We start from the raw sequence: 22,324 nt of genomic DNA on the forward strand, positions 1-22,324 counted from the left end.
CTCTGCTGATGTGATTAAATAACTTTGACATGTGTAAGAAAACAATGTTTGTTGTTTGTTTTAAAGCACTCGATAATACAGTCAAACCATTTCACATTAGCAACCACTGATGTCATTGGAAAGCGGTACAGATGTTGTAAGTTAACGTTTCAAACGTCAACGGTTGAATTTTTTTCACGAAACAGAATATATTTTATTGGCATTGTATATGTTAATTTATTTCTATTTCAGTAAGCATTAAAAAAGTGGATCTCAATTAAGCAGACCAAAGAAAGTGAAATTCGCGGATAGCATGCATTGCCTGGCAACTGAAAAAGCCGTTGAGCCACGCCAGTGAATGTTATTATGTCGAACAATTATAACGTTTCAGGTTAAAATGGACATCACCATATGGAGTTTTTGCGGATGTTATTTTGCGGATGTTATTGTCCGTTTGATCCCGCAAATGTTTCATTTTTGACCGAAGGCGTTAGCGGGATTCTTGCCGATCAAGCAGCAAGGGATATTTTATATGCACTGGCCTATTCACAAGACAGTACATACACAATCATAATATACCATTTGGGACTCAGTATTTGGGACAGCAAAGTACCCGATTCCAATGAGTGGGATCGATCCTGCAACCTCGGGCGAGTGCTGTTTCACTGCGTCCATCCAGTGGCATTGGCTGGGGAATAAACAGCAGTTATCTTCCTTCAGGTGGAACTCTCCAAACCAACGTTTTAGCTTACATATTTTATATCAACATTTTACGTGGACAATAAACAACAAATCATTTCAAAAATATTTTATAATTATATTCAAACCGATACACAATTTTCAAAAAAAAACCACGATACCAGATCTGACCAAAAATTATATTTATTTCAAACAAAATACGTTATATACACAATGTTGAATGTATAAATGAACTTAAAGTTTAATTACATAATTAATCTTCAACAAAAAAAATTTCATGTTCATTCCAATCATATACCGTTACTTCAAAGTTTTGTTCAGGAAGATGCAAATAAAGCCATTCCGATAGCGAAAATAATATGCATCGCCCTGTTAACCAGGTGTACATTTGAACCGAGTATGGCTTACATCGATAAGGACAAAATCAGGAAAACGGCAACAAATTTATCAACTTTATGTTATTATTAATTAGGAATTAGATCCTCGGATATCGGTGAAATAAGGCTCTAAAATGTCCACAATGCCGAAACTTCAGGGGACTTTGTCCCCGGAACCTTCACCATGGCTCAGCCCCCGCCGTTTCACTCCATCCCAATCCAGCCACCCCTATTATTATTTTCTAGATCCGCCACTGACTGTTATTGGTTTCCGTAACTTTTATTAGTTTATGCTTCATATATTGGTGGAAAGAAATAAGGGATCACACCAAACACTAACAGAAAATGGTGACTGCAACCAAAACCCTCATCCACGGTGTCAGGATGTTCACAATGTTACTGACGGTCATTCTCGCCTTACTGACACCCAATCCAATACAATACAGGGCCGTGGCAATGATTTTTTGTTTGGGGTGGGGTGGGGGCAACTGAGTAGTTAATAGTCCTTAAACGGTTAAGAAGAGAATTTTCTTTTAAGTTTCTATAATTGTTTCCGGATTTTTTTCTCTGGAGGGGCAACTGCCACCCTTGCCTCTCCATCTAGTACGTATATGGACAAGTCTAATATTAAGATTAAACTTTTTGAAAACCTAATAATAATATACATGTAATAACAATAAATAACATCCCCAAAAAACAATAAAGCAACCCACAAAATGAAACCAAAGTAACCATACAAATACAATAGTCTGTGATCTTGCTGCGATGTAGGGATATGAATTAAAAGTCAGAGGTCATTGAATGGAACATCGTCCAGTACAAATACAATACAATACAAAAGTATGCATTGCCATTTCCCCGTTACAAGACGAATTAATATACAACTTCACCCCAGTTGCTGGCATTATCAGGCATTTATTATCCATATAGTTCAAGATATACAGGGAAATATACCCAGTATGACGCACGTGTGTCATAAACATTTACGTGCACAACGCATGACGTAATTTTGGCAAGCGATGTCATAACGTAATATACTCCCCCAGGTTTAGCTCTGTGCAATCGCTTACCAAAATGACGTCATTTCGTTGTCTCCTAATTATGTTTGAAACGATTTAACATAATCCTAGCTTGTTATTCATTAAAACATATACATGTATATGGATAATGTGGATAATAAAGAAATTATTACCCTCGCGTGTGAATCGTACTGATTTTACGAAACTCGCGGCAGGATTTATGCATGACCCTCGCTGTCGCTCGGGCAATACAAGAATCTGACACTCACTTCCTACAAAGCAGTACGACACACAAGCACGTATTATCTCTATTTATGCACATCAATAGCCTTTGATATACCATTAGTTGGAATGGGAAATCCCAATGGGTTCACTAAGGTGCACCGGTTTTCTGACCACTCGCACATCTGGCGAACGCTGTAACATTGGACTACATCAGATTTCATTAAGAGGATTGGAAATCTGATAACCAACTATTTCTTTTTTTGATATGAACAGGCAATAAAATATATCTGTGATCCAAAGACGGAACATCTTTGAAATATACTTATGGAATATTGGGACAATAAAAACTGATCTATGGTTGGTTAAAATATATAGAGGCTACCTAGACTGAGCAGTTAGTAACGAGCAAATAGGAAATTGCAATTAGCATGTCACCGCCGGTATTCCATAGTATTCAAAGACTACGTGGCGCTAAAGTTACATATAAGTTCGTAGATACAATAACATAATCAATAGTGACACAGCATTTCTCACACCCCTACACCCACACACCTACACTCGCACTCGAGAACATATTATAACAATTGTATTTGAAAACAAATGTATATGAGCAATATTATATTTACATTTGAGAAATAAAATGAACCTACATAAGCATAAGACATTTTTATTTATATATACACGTGTGTGTGTGTGTGTGGTGTGTGTGTATATATATATATATACACACACATATATATATATATATATATATATGTTCAATTTACATCTGTATAGATGGTCGTGTGGCATACATAATAAAAACATAATGGATATTATATCCAACACACAAAATGCAAGGTATATAACAAACGCCAAGTATCACAAATATTATCACATTATGCACCCTTAATATACAATTCTGTAGCCCATTATTTGGCAGCAAATAGTTCAGTTATTTGACTTTTAAGTACTTATAATAACACTTCAAGTTCTGTACAAAATACATAAACTAAATATTTATAAAGGAAACAAAATATTTATATCTGGAACCAGAATGCCGTATAGATCTGTGTCCGAGATGATAATTTCCAGAATGGCACACATTCCCATTGACTAAATCTTGTATCACCGGTTATAATAATTATATTGTTTCAGTTCGATGAACAACGAGTCTAAACCTCTATTAGAGCAACAATAGTAACTATAGATTTATACCATATATATACAGTTCTCAAACGTGTCCATGATTACAATAATATTGAAATATATATGTATGTCTACAATTGGCACTGGGGTGATTTTTCAGATTTACCTAGAAACACGTGTGTGTGTGTGTGTGCGTGCGTGCGTGCGTGTATGTGTGTGTGTGTGTGTGTGCGTGCGTGTGAAACAAATAGAAACTCTGGGTCATAATGTGGTAGTGCCCATGTCGAATCATTTTAAATCAACAACTAAACAATTGCGAAAAAAACAATTGCAATAATTATAATCATTACTATGCGGATGGTAGGTATCGTAAAACTACTAAAAGAAAGTGAATAAGCTATACTCAGCAAAATGTAGCTTCGAGTATTCCTGCCCATGATATTGTACCTTCACGTCTCTACACTATTAAATGCACCAGCTCGTCAACTTTAGGTACGTATGGCCGATTCTAGCGTGTATCTGTAGTGACGTCATCGTGGCCCAAAGTGGTAGCAGACATTTGTAAATGTGCGACTAGGCGTTGTGTTCATTGGGGTAGTTTTAGAATATGTGCGGTGTGGTGAAATCTTAATAACAGCAAATGCTTCGTTTGTTGGAAAACAATTCAAATATATGGTGTAAGTAGAGTATTCAGTTACTAATAAATATATTTTAAAATGCAGGTACTATTAAATATTTAAAGATCCACATTATGTTAACAAATAATTACATTTGATTATTATTTTTATTTTAAGAAATATATTTTTAGGTAGCACATTTAAAATAAAGTAGCACTGTTGGGACACCTCCCACGTCTCCATGTACAAAACCTGGAAATGTCCCATTCTTCAAAAATAAATCTTGGAATGTACTTCATCGGTATTTTGTTTGACCCAAGAAACTATAATGGGTTTTTTTTCTGTTTGTTCAATGAATATGTTGCATTTTTTGTGTAGTATGTAATGTGTGTAATAAAAAAAGTTTGTTTTGTTTGTAAGGTCGATCTAAAAGGTCTTACATTTATTTTATCGTTCCTTAGGTTGTGCAAGTTGTATGTTGAAGCCACTTGGTACACCCATAAAATAAATAAGTCTGCTTAGTTATATACTTTGTTGTATCATTATAATGGTTTACACAAAGAGGTAGGAGGAAGAGCATAGCAGTAATTCATGACAGAATACTCCTACCTTGTTGAAACTTCATTTTGGACTCTGTCTTGTGCAAATATATCAGTATAAATGTTTTAGTTGTTCACATTGACCTCAAATATATGAGAGGATTGGGTTTTCTGTGTAGTTTTTTTTTTAAACATAATTAATTTGGAATATATGTGTCAGTATATTACGGATACGCTAGAAAAAGGTAGAAATTCTATACATGTTCTGTTTCATTTGGTTACATTAACTCAGTATATTTTAGAAACTGTTCTAAATAGCCTGCATCAGAGTATCATTTTGTGATGTAGATACCAGCAACATAAAACTCTAATTAGAAGCCACATTTAAGATGTGGTCGCATGGCAGTTGAATTAGTAAATGACACAACAAAATAGTGTATGAAAATATATAATTATAATTTTGACCTGAAACGTACGTTTCAGGCAAGCGGGCAACACTTAATGTAGAGCCCTGCTTTGGCTGTTTAAAATGACTGCAATGCAAAGGGTTGCCTGAGGAGAACTATACGTTGTGTATATTTCAAGTCACGTAATCTGCGCGACGCTATTTTCAGTAGTTCAACTGCCTTTAAAACACTTGAGCAAGATAAGAAGACTATTAGCACTTAGGGTAAAATTAACAAACAGACATATAAACGTTGAACAAAACTGCTTCAATTATGTTCTTAAAATCGTTTGAAGTGAACAGAACTCCTATTAGGTCTGTTTGAAGTGAACAGAACTCCTATTAGGTCTGTTTGAAGTGAACAGAACTCCTATTAGGTCTGTTTGAAGTGTTGCTGTTGTTGTTGTTGCTGCTGCTGTTGTGTCCCCGATTTTGTTCGACGTCATCGTAGAAAGTGAATACTAAATATATTCGTCGTCATCTTGGCAACGCAGTAGATGTGATGACGTAACTTCACCATTTATCAGAATGACCCACCTTGTTGCTGGATAGGAAGAAAAGAAACGAAATCAGTGTAGCTGATGAATACTGCAGATTCATTGGTTCATGAATTTTTGGAGATGAAAATGCTCTAAAATTCGTGCTTTGAGAGCTACCCAAAACTGTTCTTGCCCCATTTTTCAACTCAGTTTTTCTTGTTTTCACGACAAAAATATACAATATAGTACTGATGTATATGACAAAATAAACATGTAACAATAAAAATAGTCTCGTACTTATTAATATAAATATTAACATAATTAATCTGTAAATCAATCTATATATTCTGCAAATATAATGTATCCATAAATAATTCTGAAAAATAAATATACATTATATTATATACAATTGGTTTTGTCCAACAGTTCCACGTTTTCTTCACATTGGATTGTTCTGTTATTTATTATGTAAACATACTTATCTATTGTGATAATACATGCTCAGGCTATTCTGGAAGCCAGTTAACGTTAGTGGTTGACTTTTGCATTTTTATTTGTATATGTATATTTTGGCAAATAGCAGCATTAAAATTTATAATATTATCTTTTTTTAGAATAGTTAGGGTTGCCTATCACAATTGTTTCTGCATTTACTTGAAGTCTGAATTTTGTTTTTAAGAATATCCAGTTTATAACAGTATTTCAGAATGTCTGAACATGTTTACATAACAAAAAGGTACATTAAATCTTCACTAAACATATGACAAAATTGACATTTACCTGAATTTGTTATACCATATATTACCAAGTGCTTATTTGTGGTTTAAAACAAAAGAAAAACAAATCTTGTTCTGAAAGTAACGAAGCCCTGTGTCCGTAGTTAGTTGAAAGGAAGACGATATACATTTTCCCACCATTTGTCACAGAACTCTATTCTAAAAATATGATGCCGTTTTATGCCATGCACGTTTACTTTATGCTTAGATGTATATTCGTTTACACCATTGTAAAACGTTTTACACTCATTTGTTTTAAGAAGTCCTTCTAGGCCATTAAGCAATATCGACATTTGTGATGTTACTAATTCTGTATACACATTCAATTTATATTATTTCTAATTTCTAAAATCAACCCAGTATAAGCTGTAAATGGTGGTTTAAAGTCATACAGAATTCATTATATGTAAGCCAATTGGTATTATTAAAAATATATTTTATTAACATAATGCCTTTATTTTCCCCATGTCTTATAATACACATGCGTCTTACTGATTTTAATACACGAGTTATACCAAATTGGTAGGTTAAGTACTTTTTATTTTGTTACTTTTAGCTTCACATTTTTCTTATACGTTTGACCATATATTTAACACATTTTCCCGAAAAGGATTTGTGCATATCAATGATTTTGTTTTGCTGTAAGCTGACCCAAAAGTAAATATTAACGAAGGTTTAGACTGTAAGCAATTACTCAACAGACATGCAATATCTTGCTTTAAATACACACTTTTCATCCACAATGTTTTGTGCGTTGCAAAATAGTTTAACATCTACTGCTCTTAAACTACCATTTTGATAATCCCTAATTAATCTGTTTCTAGCTATTTTTTATTCCAAATAAATTGAAAGAAATTGTTTCTAATTTATTAAAGAAGCATCTGTTAGGAAGAGAAGAAAAAAGATAAACAAATTTGGATAAAGCCAGACTTTTAATTACAGCAATTTTAACTTCTTTTAGCTCAGCATTTTAGTTTATTTCTTGTATTTGACAGATTAGTAGAGAATCATTTGTTTTATATATATTAACTTTTAGACCTGGGATATTTGTCAAATATTGTAATGTATCCATGTTATAAAACTCCAAGAAAGGCTGTTAAAAGCTTTTTCAAAATCTACAAGAACATTCTGGATTGATTTTGTTTAGTTATATAATGTATATCATATTAATATTACCTATTGATCAATCATGTATAAATCCATTTTGATCCATAGATAATTAATGAGGGGAGAACATTCTTAATTCTTTCTGCAATAGCTGATGCCCCTAGTTGGTAAATAACGTTTAAAAGTGATATTGGTGTCCACTTTTTAATATATTATTTTGCCTTATATTTCTTTGGAATAAGTGTAATTGATCCCAATTTTTTTTAATCTGATAACATATATTATATATATATATATATATATATATGATATATGATTTTAGTTATTTTGTTATTAGAAGATTAAAATGTGGAGATATATATATATATAAAGATTAAAATGTGGAGATATATATATATATATATTCACATTTTATACTTCTAATAACAAAATAACTAAAATCAAACCAAAAGAATTTGATCAATTTAGTAGAATATCCATCTGTCCCAGGTGACTTAAAAATTAATCTTCTTTGTTTTTAAACTTAGTGACTTCATTATAGGCTAATTCTCTCTGTAGCGATTTTGACATAGTATCGTTTAGTTTCGTAACTATGGTTATGAGGTTCTCTTTCTAGGTCAACATTAATTCATTCGTCATCTCGATTAGTATACACGGTTTATAAAAACCGACTATCTCTTTGTCCATTTGCTTTTGATTTTGTAGAACATTATTTTCATTGCTTTTGCTACATAATTTCTCTTTCCTAGTTCACAAAAATATTTTGATGTTTTTTCCGTGTTCCACCAATCGAGTTTTAGACCTAATAAAAACACCTTTTAATTTTTCTTTTCTGTGAGTTTCCAGTTCAATTTTTACATTATTAAGACTTTCTTCTAAATATGTATCACTTTATCTCTTGGCTAAGCAGTATATCAATATTATTTTTCCTTTTAATTGGTTTTCTGTTATTTGCTATTATTTCTTTTTCCTAGATGGAAATGCAATTGTTTTATCTCTTATTCCATAATTAAAACCTCTTAAAATAACTGGTCATTGATAGTTAAATTTATGTCAAAACGTTCTTATTTAGATAATGTATCAACGTCAGAAGGAACCGATATCGCACATTGTTTATATCATCTCTAATTATTTCTTTGACAATACAAATATAATTATTATATAAAAGAGAATTATTAAATTTCCAAAATCCGCTCCCTCTTGTAAAATCTATAGAGTGGCCGTTGGATACCATTTATCTTACAACAAGTTGTTTTAAAATGTATCTAAGGAGTGAAAGCGAGTTTGATACGTTTTTAAACAATGAGTTGCAAAATAATGGTATCTAACGGACACGAATGAATTATTCTAGTTCTTACATATCCTCAAAAAACCAGGTTTTAAGCACATTTTAACATCTTTTTCGACTAAATGTTATTTACAGCCTTTGCACTTGTAGCTAACTTACACGTCACAGAAAAATGATTGTCAGGTTAATTATACGCCACAGTGTAATCGATTTTGATCGTGCAGTTTTTTCATTGGATGTATGGCATTGGTGACCTGGTCATCACCTAGTAGCAGCAAGTCGTATGTCTTGAAATAATTGTTAATACACGTACATGTGTAAACCAGTGCAATTTGTCCTAGGTTCGCCTATTTTTCAGGTTATCTTTACTGGACTATATGTGTTATCAAAAATAACGAATGATGTTCTCACCAACGGGTGTGTCAGAAAATAATTGAATTTGAAGCGTGGTACACGAGTGGTGAGTTCTGTAACCTGTTTTTATGGACGCCATGCAGTTATACGCTAAAATGTCCTCAGTTACTAATATGAAATGGTGCTGCCGTTTGGAATAATTTATTCAGATGTTTAACGTGGTATGGATTGAATGTTCATAAAATATCAGAAATATTAGCTTTCTAATTAGAGATTTTGATATACCAAAGTGTCTAGGCTATACTACACTATTGTGTGGCCTACGAACACCATCTAAAATAGTAAAAGGTAGCAACAGAATAGTAAAAGGTAATAACAGAATAGGAAAAGGTAATAACAGAACTAAAATATTTGGAAAGTCGTAATGGCAGACGTGTTAGTGTGAAAATTAACAAGAGGTTATATCTCCAGTTATTAGTAAAACGTAACAAAATGACTTTTTAAAGTCGTAAAATACCCCAATCTTTCTGTGAAATGTTCTTCAAACTCTGAAAAAAGTATTTTTCAATGTTTCTATAAAACTGCATGTCACTTGTTATTTTCAGCTTCCATATTATTTTGGTGTGTCTGTTTTAAGGTCTACTGTGGTCATTGTTCATTCATTTTAGATCAGTGTGTTTAACAAGGACAAATTCAGATTTGTGTGCATATGTCTACAAAGGCGTTTATGTGCAGGCCTGTAGGAACCGGTGGGGACTGAACACCGAAAATGTAAGAGGTGTTTTTTTTTGTCCTTCATATATAAAGACAAAAATACCTGTGACCTATGAAAATCAGGTATTACTGTCTTTTTAAGTGTTCGCCAGAGTCAGTGTTTAAAAAAAATAAAGATGAATTTCATTGTTTACATTACCAAAATGCTCATTGGAAAATCAAACAAATACAAATATATTTTATGTGGTTAAATGAAACGATGCTGGTTACCTATTTTTGTACCAAATTGACAATAATTATTTTAAACCTGCAAGTTGACAAAATCTGTACAACATGACAGTATCTCTCGGTGCTTCTAGAATTTTTATAAAATACACTAGCCATGGGGGATCAGTTATTTTTAAATGTACTAGATACGATTAAAAATTCACTAGCCCACGTTTTAAGTTAATACAATTTTACTAAATAATAGTAACAATCCAATATCATATGTCACCTACAGGCAGAGACAGAGCTGGGGGTGGGGGTGGGTGTAGGATATTGATATGTACTAAATAGACTTTAACTGCAACATTCGATAAAATATTTTCACTAACCGTCTGGCATGGCAATAGTAGCTATTTACCAGCCCAACATTGAACATCACTAGCCATGGGAGTGGGGCTACCATAATCTAGAAGCCCTGTCTGGCATGGCAATAGTAGCTATTTACCAGCCCAACATTGAACATCACTAGCCATGGGAGTGGGGCTACCATAATCTAGAATCCCTGTCTGGCATGGCAATAGTAGCTATTTACCAGCCCAACATTGAACATCACTAGCCATGGGAGTGGGGCTACCATAATCTAGAATCCCTGTCTGGCATGGCAATAGTAGCTATTTACCAGCCCAACATTGAACATCACTAGCCATGGGAGTGGGGCTACCATAATCTAGAAGCCCTGTCTGGCATGGCAATAGTAGCTATTTACCAGCCCAACATTGAACATCACTAGCCATGGGAGTGGGGCTACCATAATCTAGAAGCCCTGATCTCTGCACAATACAGAGTCAAATGGGCATTTGGCAAAATAGTGGTTGATTTCATGAATCTATCTACAGGAGGACAGCCACTCCCGAAGATATCTTTTACTGGACAATACATCCTTCTTGACCACCAGAAAGAGGACTTCTACTCATAGACCACTTTACTAAATCAAAACCAGCACAGAACATAGCTCATTGGAATACATACAGTTGTGGTGACGTTACTTTTATTTATGCTGCTTTTATAGTCCGGGGTTTGTCACATTACAAAGTACAAGTCATTTAAGGCCCATCACTTTTGTAATCTTTATTGGATCAATTTCACTTAATATTATTTTACCTGCCTGTATATATGTATATGTATATATATATATATATATATATATATATATATATATATATATATACACACACACACATACACACACACACACACACACACACACACACACATATATATATATATTTCTATTAGATCACATTCAGTCGTTTAAAAAACGTTTTCGTCTGGGGTGGAAGAATCAGACTAATTCTTCTTTTACCATAACCGGGTGTGTTCTGAATTTGCTGCCATTGTTTAGGTGTCGACTGTTAAAAGGCACGTTATAATGACTACAATTGTATAGTGGTGGAATCTAGCTCGGTCGATACAGCGCTCGACTGACGTGCTTCAGTCGCTGGATCGAACCTCCTCGGTAGATCCATTCTCTGACTGGGGTTTATCCCATCAAAACCAGTGTCCCGCAACTGGTATACCAAAGGTCATTGTAAGTGCTGCCCTGTTTGTGGGAACGTAAATATAAAAGATCTCTTGCTGCTAATACAAAACAAATGTTTTACAGAGTTTCCTCTGAAGACTACCAGTGAAAATTACCAATAGCCGATGATTAATAAATCAATGTGCTCTAGTGGTGCTGTGAAAAATATATTTGGTATATACATTTTAAATATGGTTCTATTGCATTGGACAATTTATTGGGAGACCAAATCCAGTTTGGGCTAGTTACAAACACTGATATTCTAAACAAGAAACTATATTTAGTATGTAATAATTGTAGTGTTAATATACTTGTATTAGTCGGCAACATCTTAAAATGGCAGCAAACACAGGACATTCTCTTTAATAGTTTGCAATTAGTTCGACAATGTACAAAAAGAAATTGAAAAAAAACTTACTTCCCAGGCCATGAACCTGCCTGGCTCATAGGTCTGCAATAAAAATAAATACGATTTTACAGTTTTAAGCAACAAATGAACAAACAAAAGGATGTCGACACTTTGATGAATAGCCTAACAAGACGACATTTCCTTCTAAATATTTCTGCAATCAGTTTATTTGATAGAATGGTTATATTTTTAATGACACAGACCACAGTAAATCCGATAAGTTAAGATTAGCATAGCAAATGGTTCGATCCAAACAGAACTGAAGTTGCAATGATGTCTTAGCTGGGAATCGAACGTTTAGCCTTTGGTATAATGGCCGTTATATGTGGATTGCTGTTATAAGTTTATATGGACTAAACAGATGATGGTTGATTACCATAATGAAGAGAGTTATAATAATAAAGAATGAAACTAAAATAATATATTATCACATCAGAATGACAGGCCTGTTATGAGTATGTATGGTACTTGCAATTGTGATTATAATGGAGTATTGTAGTTGGTTGTTCACTGTAAGGAATTATTTTATTCAATGCAACATATGATACATGACTGTGGTATTAGTATGCATTTACTTACTTCAGTATTAAACATTATAAATTAATAATTTAAATAACAGACATATATCTCATCTGAACTCAAACGCACTAAGACAACAGGAAAATCAACGTTTCTGCTAAAGCCCTCATCAACATATTATTACCCTGGGGAAGCTGCAATTACCACATACCAAATTTGTTTATATCAATTAAGTAAATGAAATAAAGAAAAAAAGTTAAATAAAATACTTACATAGGCTGGTTAGTGTCCATGGGTGGTTTGCCACTGAAAGAAAAATAAATATTTTCAAATAATTAACCAGAAACAACATTTAAAAAATAGCTTACACAAAAGTGTGGAATTATATACTATAATATCAATAAACATGTAACTGGAAAAAATAACTAAACAAAAGAGATTATTTGAAAATAACTTTAAAAGGAGAGTTGAAGGCGAGAACATTTGAGATATACAAAAACAAGACAGAATGCAATACATGGGTCCAACACACAAAACTATAAACTGTCTGGATATTTTTTGTGCATTCAGTCCTTAAGTCACTTCAATATATCAATTCAAATGGGTATATACTGTTTCATCTGTCAAACTTTTTGATCTTCATTTAACAGATCTAGATCATAGGATTTCATTCTCATATATTTAACATTTTTGCAGCCAAATCTTGCCTTGTCAACATCAGAAAAAACGACACTACTAGAACACATTGATTTACTAATTAATCATCAGCTAATGGATTTCAATAATAGCTTTGTGATAAGGCTATGTATAATATCTCAGGTAAAAGAGGATATTACTAATTTTACTGGAACCACAACGTTATTATTAATGATGCGTGGTTGTAAATATTAATATCCTCTGATAATTTTCTATAAAAACGGTATTACTAACCCTTCAAAGCTGTCAAGGTATTTCATGGTGCGGAAATGCTTGGCCAGTTTAACACCAAAGATCAAACTTGGCATAAAGAAAAATATACACCACCCAAGTGTGAACCAGAAAGCATTCTGTAAAATATCAAAAATGTGTTACATAAAAACTTAAATAGAAAATATTTTGTAAAATGTTTAAAACATTAAACTGATGAACCAGAAAGCATTCTTTAAAATACTATCAAAATAAGATCAATAAAAAGGTGAATATGAAATATTTTGTAAAATGTTTTAAAATTAAAATGATGAACGAGAATGCATTCTGTAAAATACTGTCAAAATAAGTATAAAAAAAAATATATATATATATATACAATATTTTCTAATATATTTAAAAATTAAAATGCGGAAGCAGAATGCATTCTGCAAAATACTGTCAAAATAAGTATAATAAAAAAATATATAAATATACAATATTTTGTAAAATATTTAAAAATTAAAATTCCGAACCAGAATGCATTCTGTAAAACTGTTACAATAAGTATAATAAACAAAACATGAATAGAAAATATTTTGTAAAATGTTTAAAACATTAAAATGGTGAATCAGAAAGCATTCTGTAAAACATTGTCAAAAAAAAAAAAAAAAAATATGACAAGAAAATATTTTTTACAAAAATTTAGAACATTAAAATGATGAACCAGAAAGCATTCTGTTAAATACTGTCAAAACAAGTTTAATATTAAAACAAATATAAAATATTTTGTAAAATCTTTAAAAATAAAAATGACGAACCAGAATGCATTCTATAAAATACTGTTAAAATACGTGCAATTAAATAAAAATAACATAAATATGAAATATTTGGCAAAATATTTAAAAATTAAAATGACGAACCAGAATGCACTCTGCAAAATAATGTCAAAATAAGAATAATAAAACATGAATATAAACTATTTATTATAAATGTATATAAAAATAAAAATGATGAAACAGAATGCATTCTGTAACATTCTGTCAAAATAAGTGTAATAACAAAAACATGAATATAAAATATTTTGTAAAATATCTAAAACATTCTAAAAATGTTTTCTTTCTTTAAGTTGACCAAGAAGATTACTCAAAAAAAATAATATAAAAACAATACATCATATATTAAATTTCTAAAAACACGTAGTTTGTTAAACAATAAATTAAAATGGAATGGAATTATTTATCGTATATACCAGTGCATCTATGATATAACTGCAGAGACCGTTCACCAGCAGGTCATTAAAGAGGTTGTAGATCGGAGTGCATTTTCCAATGTCATTGTACAGCTGTAAAAGAAGAGATTTGCATTGCGTTTAACAACACTTAACACAATGCGGTGTATCTCTGTTATTTAGAATACTTGTTGACAGTTTGTCATTTAAAATCCATGTATTCGAACAGGGTGCAGAAAGTACTCGTCTGTTCGCCAAATGCGAGTTAAAATTCTGACGGATGAGTTAAAAAATGAAACTACTAGTTCAAAGGGCGATCTGTCTTATTCTGACTGACTGACATTTTTGGCATCGAATCAATGCCAGAATTTCAAACCATTCAAACAAATAATTCATAGTGATGACGAAATACGCAACAATACATATACTGCATTGAAATTAGGCGACTTCAGAGTTCCAAACTGCGCAAGTGTGACATTCCGGAAAGAGAATGGGTCAACGGTCAATATATTCTTCCTAGAAATGGCTTGTTTACGTTGAAATGGTTTTGCCGGTGTGTTTTGAATATATGTTTTTATTACATACTTGCGGGATGTCACTTGGATTTTGTAAATATATATGAAAGAAATGTGAAAAACGTAGTCTTTACCAGAACATTAAACAATTTAGTGATTTAATGTCAATGAATGTTTGTGGCTTGATTTCATTCGCCATGTGATGTTGATCATTTAGCAACTTGCCAAATGTCCTTAATAATGTTTTTGTCAATAATACATTGTTCTATAGGCTGGTGGATACTAGAAATTCTGGCGGGCTAATACATTTTATTTGGTTCTGTTTCGGTGGACTAGTGAACTATTTTACATTTTTGCACCCCTGTGGAATAAACAGAATAATAAAGTGTATTATTATATATATATATATATACAGATGTTGTCTCTCGCTCATTCCATCTCTCTCTCTCTCTCTCTCTCTCTCTCTCTCTCTCTCTCTCTCTCTCTCTCTCTCTCTCTCTCTCTCTCTCTCTCTCTCACACACACACGCATACCGATATACACATATTCTATAACATATAAACAGACTTCCCATTCTAAGGTAGATAACTCTGCCAGAAATCAATGTAAAGATGTAGGTTTACTGTAAACATCCCACTGTATCACTCGAAGGGTACTAATCATTGCATTTTTTTTTTAAAGTGGTTCAAGGCATTCAATTATAAAAACTTAACGCAGTTTTTGTTGTTACATTTATCAAACTTGAGAAAGAAATTAGTCAAGATGCAGACGTAAATCTTACAGCATCCAAGGTATCGTTGATGAAGGAGTCCACAGTTCCCAATATTCTATTGATATATGTTTGGACTTGCTGAAAAAAACAATAACCGTGCAAATATGAATCGTGTCCGTTATCAGTTTGTTTAATGTAATATGTATACTATGATTTATTACCATTCTTTAATTCAGTTAACATAAATCTTAAATCTTTTTCTAATGAACATTGTTGGTTTATTTTGTTTTGTTTGTTTGGGGGATTTTGTGGATATGGGGAGTTTGTTGTTGGGGTGGGGTTCGGGGATATGTTATTTTTGTTATTCATCTTTTTCGTTTTTTCTATTGTTTTTGTTGTTGCTGCTGCTGCTGCTGCTGATGTTGTTGTTGTTTGTTTTTTTCGGGGGTTGTCTTGTTTTTGTTTTTGTTGTTGTTTTGATGTTGTTATTTTTGTTGTTCTTTTTTGTTTTGTCTGTTGTTTCAATTATTCAATTATTGATAAATATCTACAATGATAAAAATAAAACACTAACAGTATTTGTATGTAACATGTTGGAATATAATATCTATTTTAAATGATAACCAATTATGAAATGTTCTAAATACAATATACCGTACGCTGTAAGACTAGCAATATTACAGATAACTTAGAGATTAAAGAATTGTTGGTGTAGTACTTTAAACTCGAAAAACAAATTGGCTTACATCTAAAGAATTTGATGTGTAGTACCTTGGAATCTTGAAGGATAGGGTTTCAAGAATTGCTTTGGAGGTTACAAGATAACTGACAATTGTAAGAACTGTAATATTTTAAATGCTAGGTGCAGAACTAAATTAAAAAAAAAGAATGAAAGTAATGTTAAATGCAACAAACAACACAACTTACGGTTTTGAGAATTGCGGATGCGTTGTTTTGTAGAAAGGTCTGAGACGCTGTTAGTGATGACTTTACACTGTCAACTTGAGCCTATAATGAAACAAGTACATGCAGTGGAGAGTTTTCTCCTAGTAGTTGTTCATCAAATAGTGATTGGGAGGATGGCCGCGAGACGACTCTCCTTTCGGTCTTCACCAATGGGACGGGATGGTACCTCTGGTGGAGCGCTAACCCGTCGTGGAGTAATATAGACTCCATCATATGTGGTCATGTGCGATAGAAAAAATACACCCGAGGTGGTGGAAATTTCGACCCCTGGTCTTTTCCACCACCGAGGGTATACTTTTTCTATCCCACATGATCACACCAATGGGACGGGATGGTACCTCTGGTGGAGCGCTAACCCGTCGTGGAGTAATATAGACTCCATCATATGTGGTCATGTGCGATAGAAAAAATACACCCGAGGTGGTGGAAATTTCGACCCTGGGCAAGGCTTGCCGAGTCCCAGGATCGACATTTCCACCACCGAGGGTATACTTTTTTCTATCCCACATGATCACATACGAAGGAGTCTTTTTCTTCCATCCACTCGATAAATAAACCATTATTTTACAGGAACAAACAAAGATGGCTGAAAAAGTAACTTCTTTATGTGACCGTTTTATCATAAATATACTAAACTATCATATTTGCCGTGTCTGTTTCATGTGTTAAATACCAATTTACACTACACATTAACACGATAGTTTTTATAATGAAGGTTTTAATAACAAACTATCGATCTAAACCTAACCAACTCCAATGATATGACGCCGTAATACTCCCCATGTTAAATTCAATGACGTCATAGCCCATGCAAGACTATAAGACTCCATTATATGCGGTCATGTGGGATAGAAAAAGTACACCCGAGGTGGTGAAAATTTCGACCTGGGACGAGGCTTGCCGAGTCCCATGGTCAAAATTTTCACCACCGAGGGTTTATTTTTTCTATCCCACATGATCGCATATGATGGAGTCTTTTTCTCTCATTCATTCGTTAAATAAACCATTATTTTACACGAACAGAAAAATATGGCTGAACAAGTAACGTTTTTATTTGACCATTTTATTATAAATAAACTATACTATCGTATTTGCCGTGTTTGTTTCATGTGTTAAATAAAATTTAACACTACAAATTAACTAGATATCTTTTAAAATGAAGGTTTTAATAACAAAATATTAATTTAAAACTGTGTCTAATGACCTCACGTCATCATCTCATATTAATATGACGTCATATATTACCAACAACGTCATGTTAAACGCAAGCGCGTGATTTCCCATGTAAGATAGAAATTTCTTACATAGCTTTCTTTCATGGGATAGCTCTGTCCAATATACCTGAGGATGAGAGAAAGATATATTCCGCATGGACTGACGTCATGGAATAGGCCCCTGCGCGTGCTGTAACCTCACCGTGGTGCAGGGGTGTAACATTCTCTTTGAGAATGGCCAATACAGCACAAATTGAAGTTTAGAGTAAAATTCGGTGTCCGTACAATTCTGTGATATTTGTATTTGTATTTTTGCACAGTTCTTTACACTGTTTTTGTTTAAACCTTAAATTTTTATCTTGATGTTGATCATCACTTTATTTATTTGCATTACCATAGTTTGACACCCAATAGCCGATGTATTTTTCGTGCTGGGGTGTCGTTAAACATTAATTTCATTCATTCATTCATGGAATAGGTCTCTGTCTTGCATGGCTAGGGATGGGAGAAAATAAAATCGTTTGCCCGTAATGAGCTCAGGATATTCCTCGTCACAACCCGAGACCATCGACTGGTACAGCCAAGGTTATGTTATGACTACTCTGTCTACACAAATGTGTTAGTGACGAGGGCAATCTAATTAAAATTAGCTCTACTATTACATGTGGATCTAACAGCAGCCCGTTGGAGCTCATGTCAAGTTGACCTTTCATTCGACCATCAAAACCTTATTTGCAAAATCATGCCAGTGATTTGAAAAGAATTTGAAAACATTCGGGATTATGCCGAGGGTATACGAAATGATTCGGGTGAATTACGAAGTATGCTGGAAACTAATTGCAATATAAAATTTTACATAAAATTCGTTTCAAGACGAAAAAAAAACGTAATGGTATAGCCATAAAATCTGTTTATACTAGTATACAATCCAGAGTTTATTACTGTACTTTCCCCCCTGTTTTGTTCAATGTTGAAGTAGACCAACAAGTTCGCCTATTGCATAAATAGTCTCGCCCGATATATTTAGAATTTGTATGCTCCCGAATAACGCTATAAAAGGCGAAGTGTAATTGGTTGATATTTAAATTGTTATTTATAGATGAAGTGTCACCTGGAAATGGGAGTCCACGCAATGCTGTTAGATCTACTGGTAGACCCAGTAGATCTAATTTTAATCAGATTGTGACGGGCGAGGTCAGAGTGGGGGAACAACCCCCCCCCCCCCCCCCCCCCACCCCAACCCAATGTTGGAGCAAATCTTCTAATTCTGGCGAAAACGATGGCGATATTCGGATAAACATTTTCTCCATGTATTTCTATCATTCTGCTCACAATACTAGTTGATTTTCATGTCAAAATGTGTGGTGATTCGTTTGCAACCCTATATAGTATAATAGTAATAATAATATGAACAAACGTTGATATTCAAATTCAGACATTTTGATTTATTTCGGACAAATGTCAGCCTGCTCCCACCTCCACCTCCACCCCGCTCATACAAAAATCAGAGCCCGTACACCTATATGTCTATAGAAACGTGCATTAAAAAAACCCTTGTTACTTGGCAGTCGGCCTTCCATCACACCACCCATTACCCATCCCCACCCCCACCCCACAACTCCCATCACTTGTTCCCTTGTATGGCCAATATAAACTCATGTGTCGTCAAACAAATGCTCATATAATTGCCATAATTAACGATTTTTTAAATTTTTAACAAATTATAAACTTGTGGTTTTTATTAGGAACCACGGCTGTTTATTACTGGCAATGAACTATATTACACGCCGGTCCATATACTCACTGGAACACCGCTAATAGTGGTATTGAGGGCATTGGCAGCATTCAAAACCTCAGTCTGAAAACGAAAAACGAAAATTGCTTGATTATAGTATTATATGGCAACTTTATTTTCATGAAGTTAGTGTAAGTATATGCCTATTAACAACCTCAATTTCAGAAGCAAAATGCAATTCTGGTCCACTGAATTATATAGAAGATCCTAATGACAAACATATGATAAATATATGGTTACAAAAATAGATTCACTATTCTCCAAATTACTTTATCTCATGTCTGTACAGCATGGGTTTGATCTCGGATTTCCGAGGATGGGTGGCAATTCTAAAAAGAACCTGCTGAACTCCTGAGATCTGCCAGGATGAAGGCTATTTGATTCTGATAGGATAAAATATCTCAATATTTTACATCCGATGTGTCGATATCGTGGGAACCACACAAAAATATCGAGTTACCGAATATCGACTCAAACGTTAAGTGAAATATGTCCACAATAATGTACAAACAAAATAAGTCATATATAAAAATGTTATATCAATGTTTGTTGTTGTTGGGGGGGGGGGGGGGGAGTTGGGGGGTTATCGAATCATACATTTTTTATTTAAGCCAATGGAAATTATTATGCTATGAAAATTAAATTAATCAATCAATTGTACCACTGTGCACGTTTTGAACACAGTTACTCATTTTTAAATGTCTATTAATTAAAATAATTGTGGACGTTATAACAACCTAAATTTAGTTTTTAACATACATGAATTTATAAGAAAGTTATAATAACAAAATACATATACATGAAATGTTTTGTAGAAGTATTTTGTTTTATTCTCACACCTAATTCATAAAGTCTAGGAATAATATTTGCCGCGCATTGGTTCGTGGCATCAAAGCTGCAGAACTAAAACGTTTACACTTCGACGTCTCGTCATTTTCATGACAATCTTGCATCAATTTAAGATACAACAGTGTCACGAACAGGTAAGACCTGTTTGACAATGCATAGGTGGTAACGTTTTCGGCTGTCGTCGTCACGTGTATATTGCTTTGATCTGCTTTACGTAATGACATCCCATGTGACGAAATGCGTCATTTTCTGAGGTGTTTAGTTTAAAGTCATTCACAACGCTACACAATTGTATGCAATTTGTGACAGTTGTATATCGATAAATTCATTTAAAAAATGAGAAACAGATTTTACATAATTACAAAGACAAGAGAATAGTCTTGACAAATACACAGAGAGAGAGAGAGAGAGAGAGAGAGAGAGAGAGAGAGAGAGAGAGAGAGAGAGAGAGAGAGAGAGAGAGAGAGAGAGAGAGAGGTTTGTGTTATGCGAGCCTCGGACTATTATTATTATAAGTATCATCAGCATCATCATCGTTATTATTGACATTATATTTTCTTCTTACATGCACCTATTGTTATAAAACCCCTACCTGAGCCGTCTGAGTATTGACAAGCGTGACATCTTTAGTTGTTGTCAGGTCATTAATGGTAGCAGTCAGGGACGTCTAGAAAACACAATTAAAAGTAACAGAAACACGGTCATTGGCGGTAGTTTCCTAGATACTACTATACATAATTTTTTAATTTTGTACAAAATGCATTTGGATTTACCACAAATATTAGGAAGACCTGAGACACAAACTGATTTAACAAAAAACATTTAAGTAAGAAGTTGTAAGTTACGTGCAATTTAGCATAAAGGCGGCCGTAAAAGCCGTAACTATTTATTTTTCACTACCTAATAATTAAGGAAGGTTTTGACATTTATTTACAATAAAATGTAATGTTATTTACACTTAATCACATTAATATGAGTACTAAGCATACGATATATATCTCCAGGATTTTTCAATGTTTAAAAAGGGTACCTCCAAAAACCAGGGAGGGGATGCAACGTTTTAACAAAGGCACCTACAGTATTCATAAGTATACCAACATGTATTATCTATATGGTTATCAACATAAATATTAAGGTGATCAATATATTACATGTTTCCTAGTGAAAAAAACAACATTTAATGCGGTAGATTTTGGGGCATTTCGAATTTTTGGGGTTGCGTCCGATTTCAAACCTTTTCAGCACCAGGGCTCAGCGAGTCTGTGTAATTTTTCAAAACTGTGATGAATGCGTCCAAGTCCGTAGAGGTCGTGTTCTTGCTTAGCTGGAAAAATAACACAATAATCCATTTTATTCCACATAGCAATCTAGATCCATCTATCCAACAATACACTATAGAACACATAGGACCTATTGAAAATAAGTAGTTATGTAACCAGTAACATGGAATCGGTGGAAAAACACAAAGTAATTGGGTTTGAATTGCCTTCAGTACAAAAGGCCCAACATTGATTTGAACGAATATTTAATGTTGTGAGTTTGCCGAAGAAATTCTGTTCTAATTCAAATTGTTTTAACGTAAAGTGGTAAAGTTTGAACAGACCATAACATATTTAAAATGGGAAATTCAGTCTGCAGCCAGTACCCACGAATAACACTCGTATGTCTCTTTTTAACGGAAGTAAACTCAAAAAATT

General features: G+C 33.4%; 1 protein-coding gene across 1 annotated transcript in view; it reads right to left on the minus strand.

The window, feature by feature from the left end:
* Positions 1-782: 782 nt before the first annotated feature.
* LOC121382789 (prominin-1-A-like) overlaps positions 783-22,324 on the minus strand; it is an 81,465-nt gene continuing 59,923 nt past the window's right edge. The window contains exons 18-28 of the mRNA XM_041512392.1: positions 21,862-21,951; positions 21,220-21,294; positions 19,788-19,841; positions 16,731-16,811; positions 15,873-15,941; positions 14,598-14,690; positions 13,391-13,506; positions 12,734-12,766; positions 11,951-11,983; positions 9,550-9,580; positions 783-5,572 (exon numbers count right to left, since the gene is read on the minus strand). Of these exons, the coding sequence (XP_041368326.1) occupies positions 9,574-9,580; positions 11,951-11,983; positions 12,734-12,766; positions 13,391-13,506; positions 14,598-14,690; positions 15,873-15,941; positions 16,731-16,811; positions 19,788-19,841; positions 21,220-21,294; positions 21,862-21,951 (651 nt within the window). The 3' untranslated portion in view covers positions 783-5,572; positions 9,550-9,573. The remainder of the gene's footprint in view (positions 5,573-9,549; positions 9,581-11,950; positions 11,984-12,733; positions 12,767-13,390; positions 13,507-14,597; positions 14,691-15,872; positions 15,942-16,730; positions 16,812-19,787; positions 19,842-21,219; positions 21,295-21,861; positions 21,952-22,324) is intronic.

Source organism: Gigantopelta aegis, chromosome 10, assembly GCF_016097555.1.
Source record: "Gigantopelta aegis isolate Gae_Host chromosome 10, Gae_host_genome, whole genome shotgun sequence".
Taxonomy (NCBI): domain Eukaryota; kingdom Metazoa; phylum Mollusca; class Gastropoda; order Neomphalida; family Peltospiridae; genus Gigantopelta; species Gigantopelta aegis.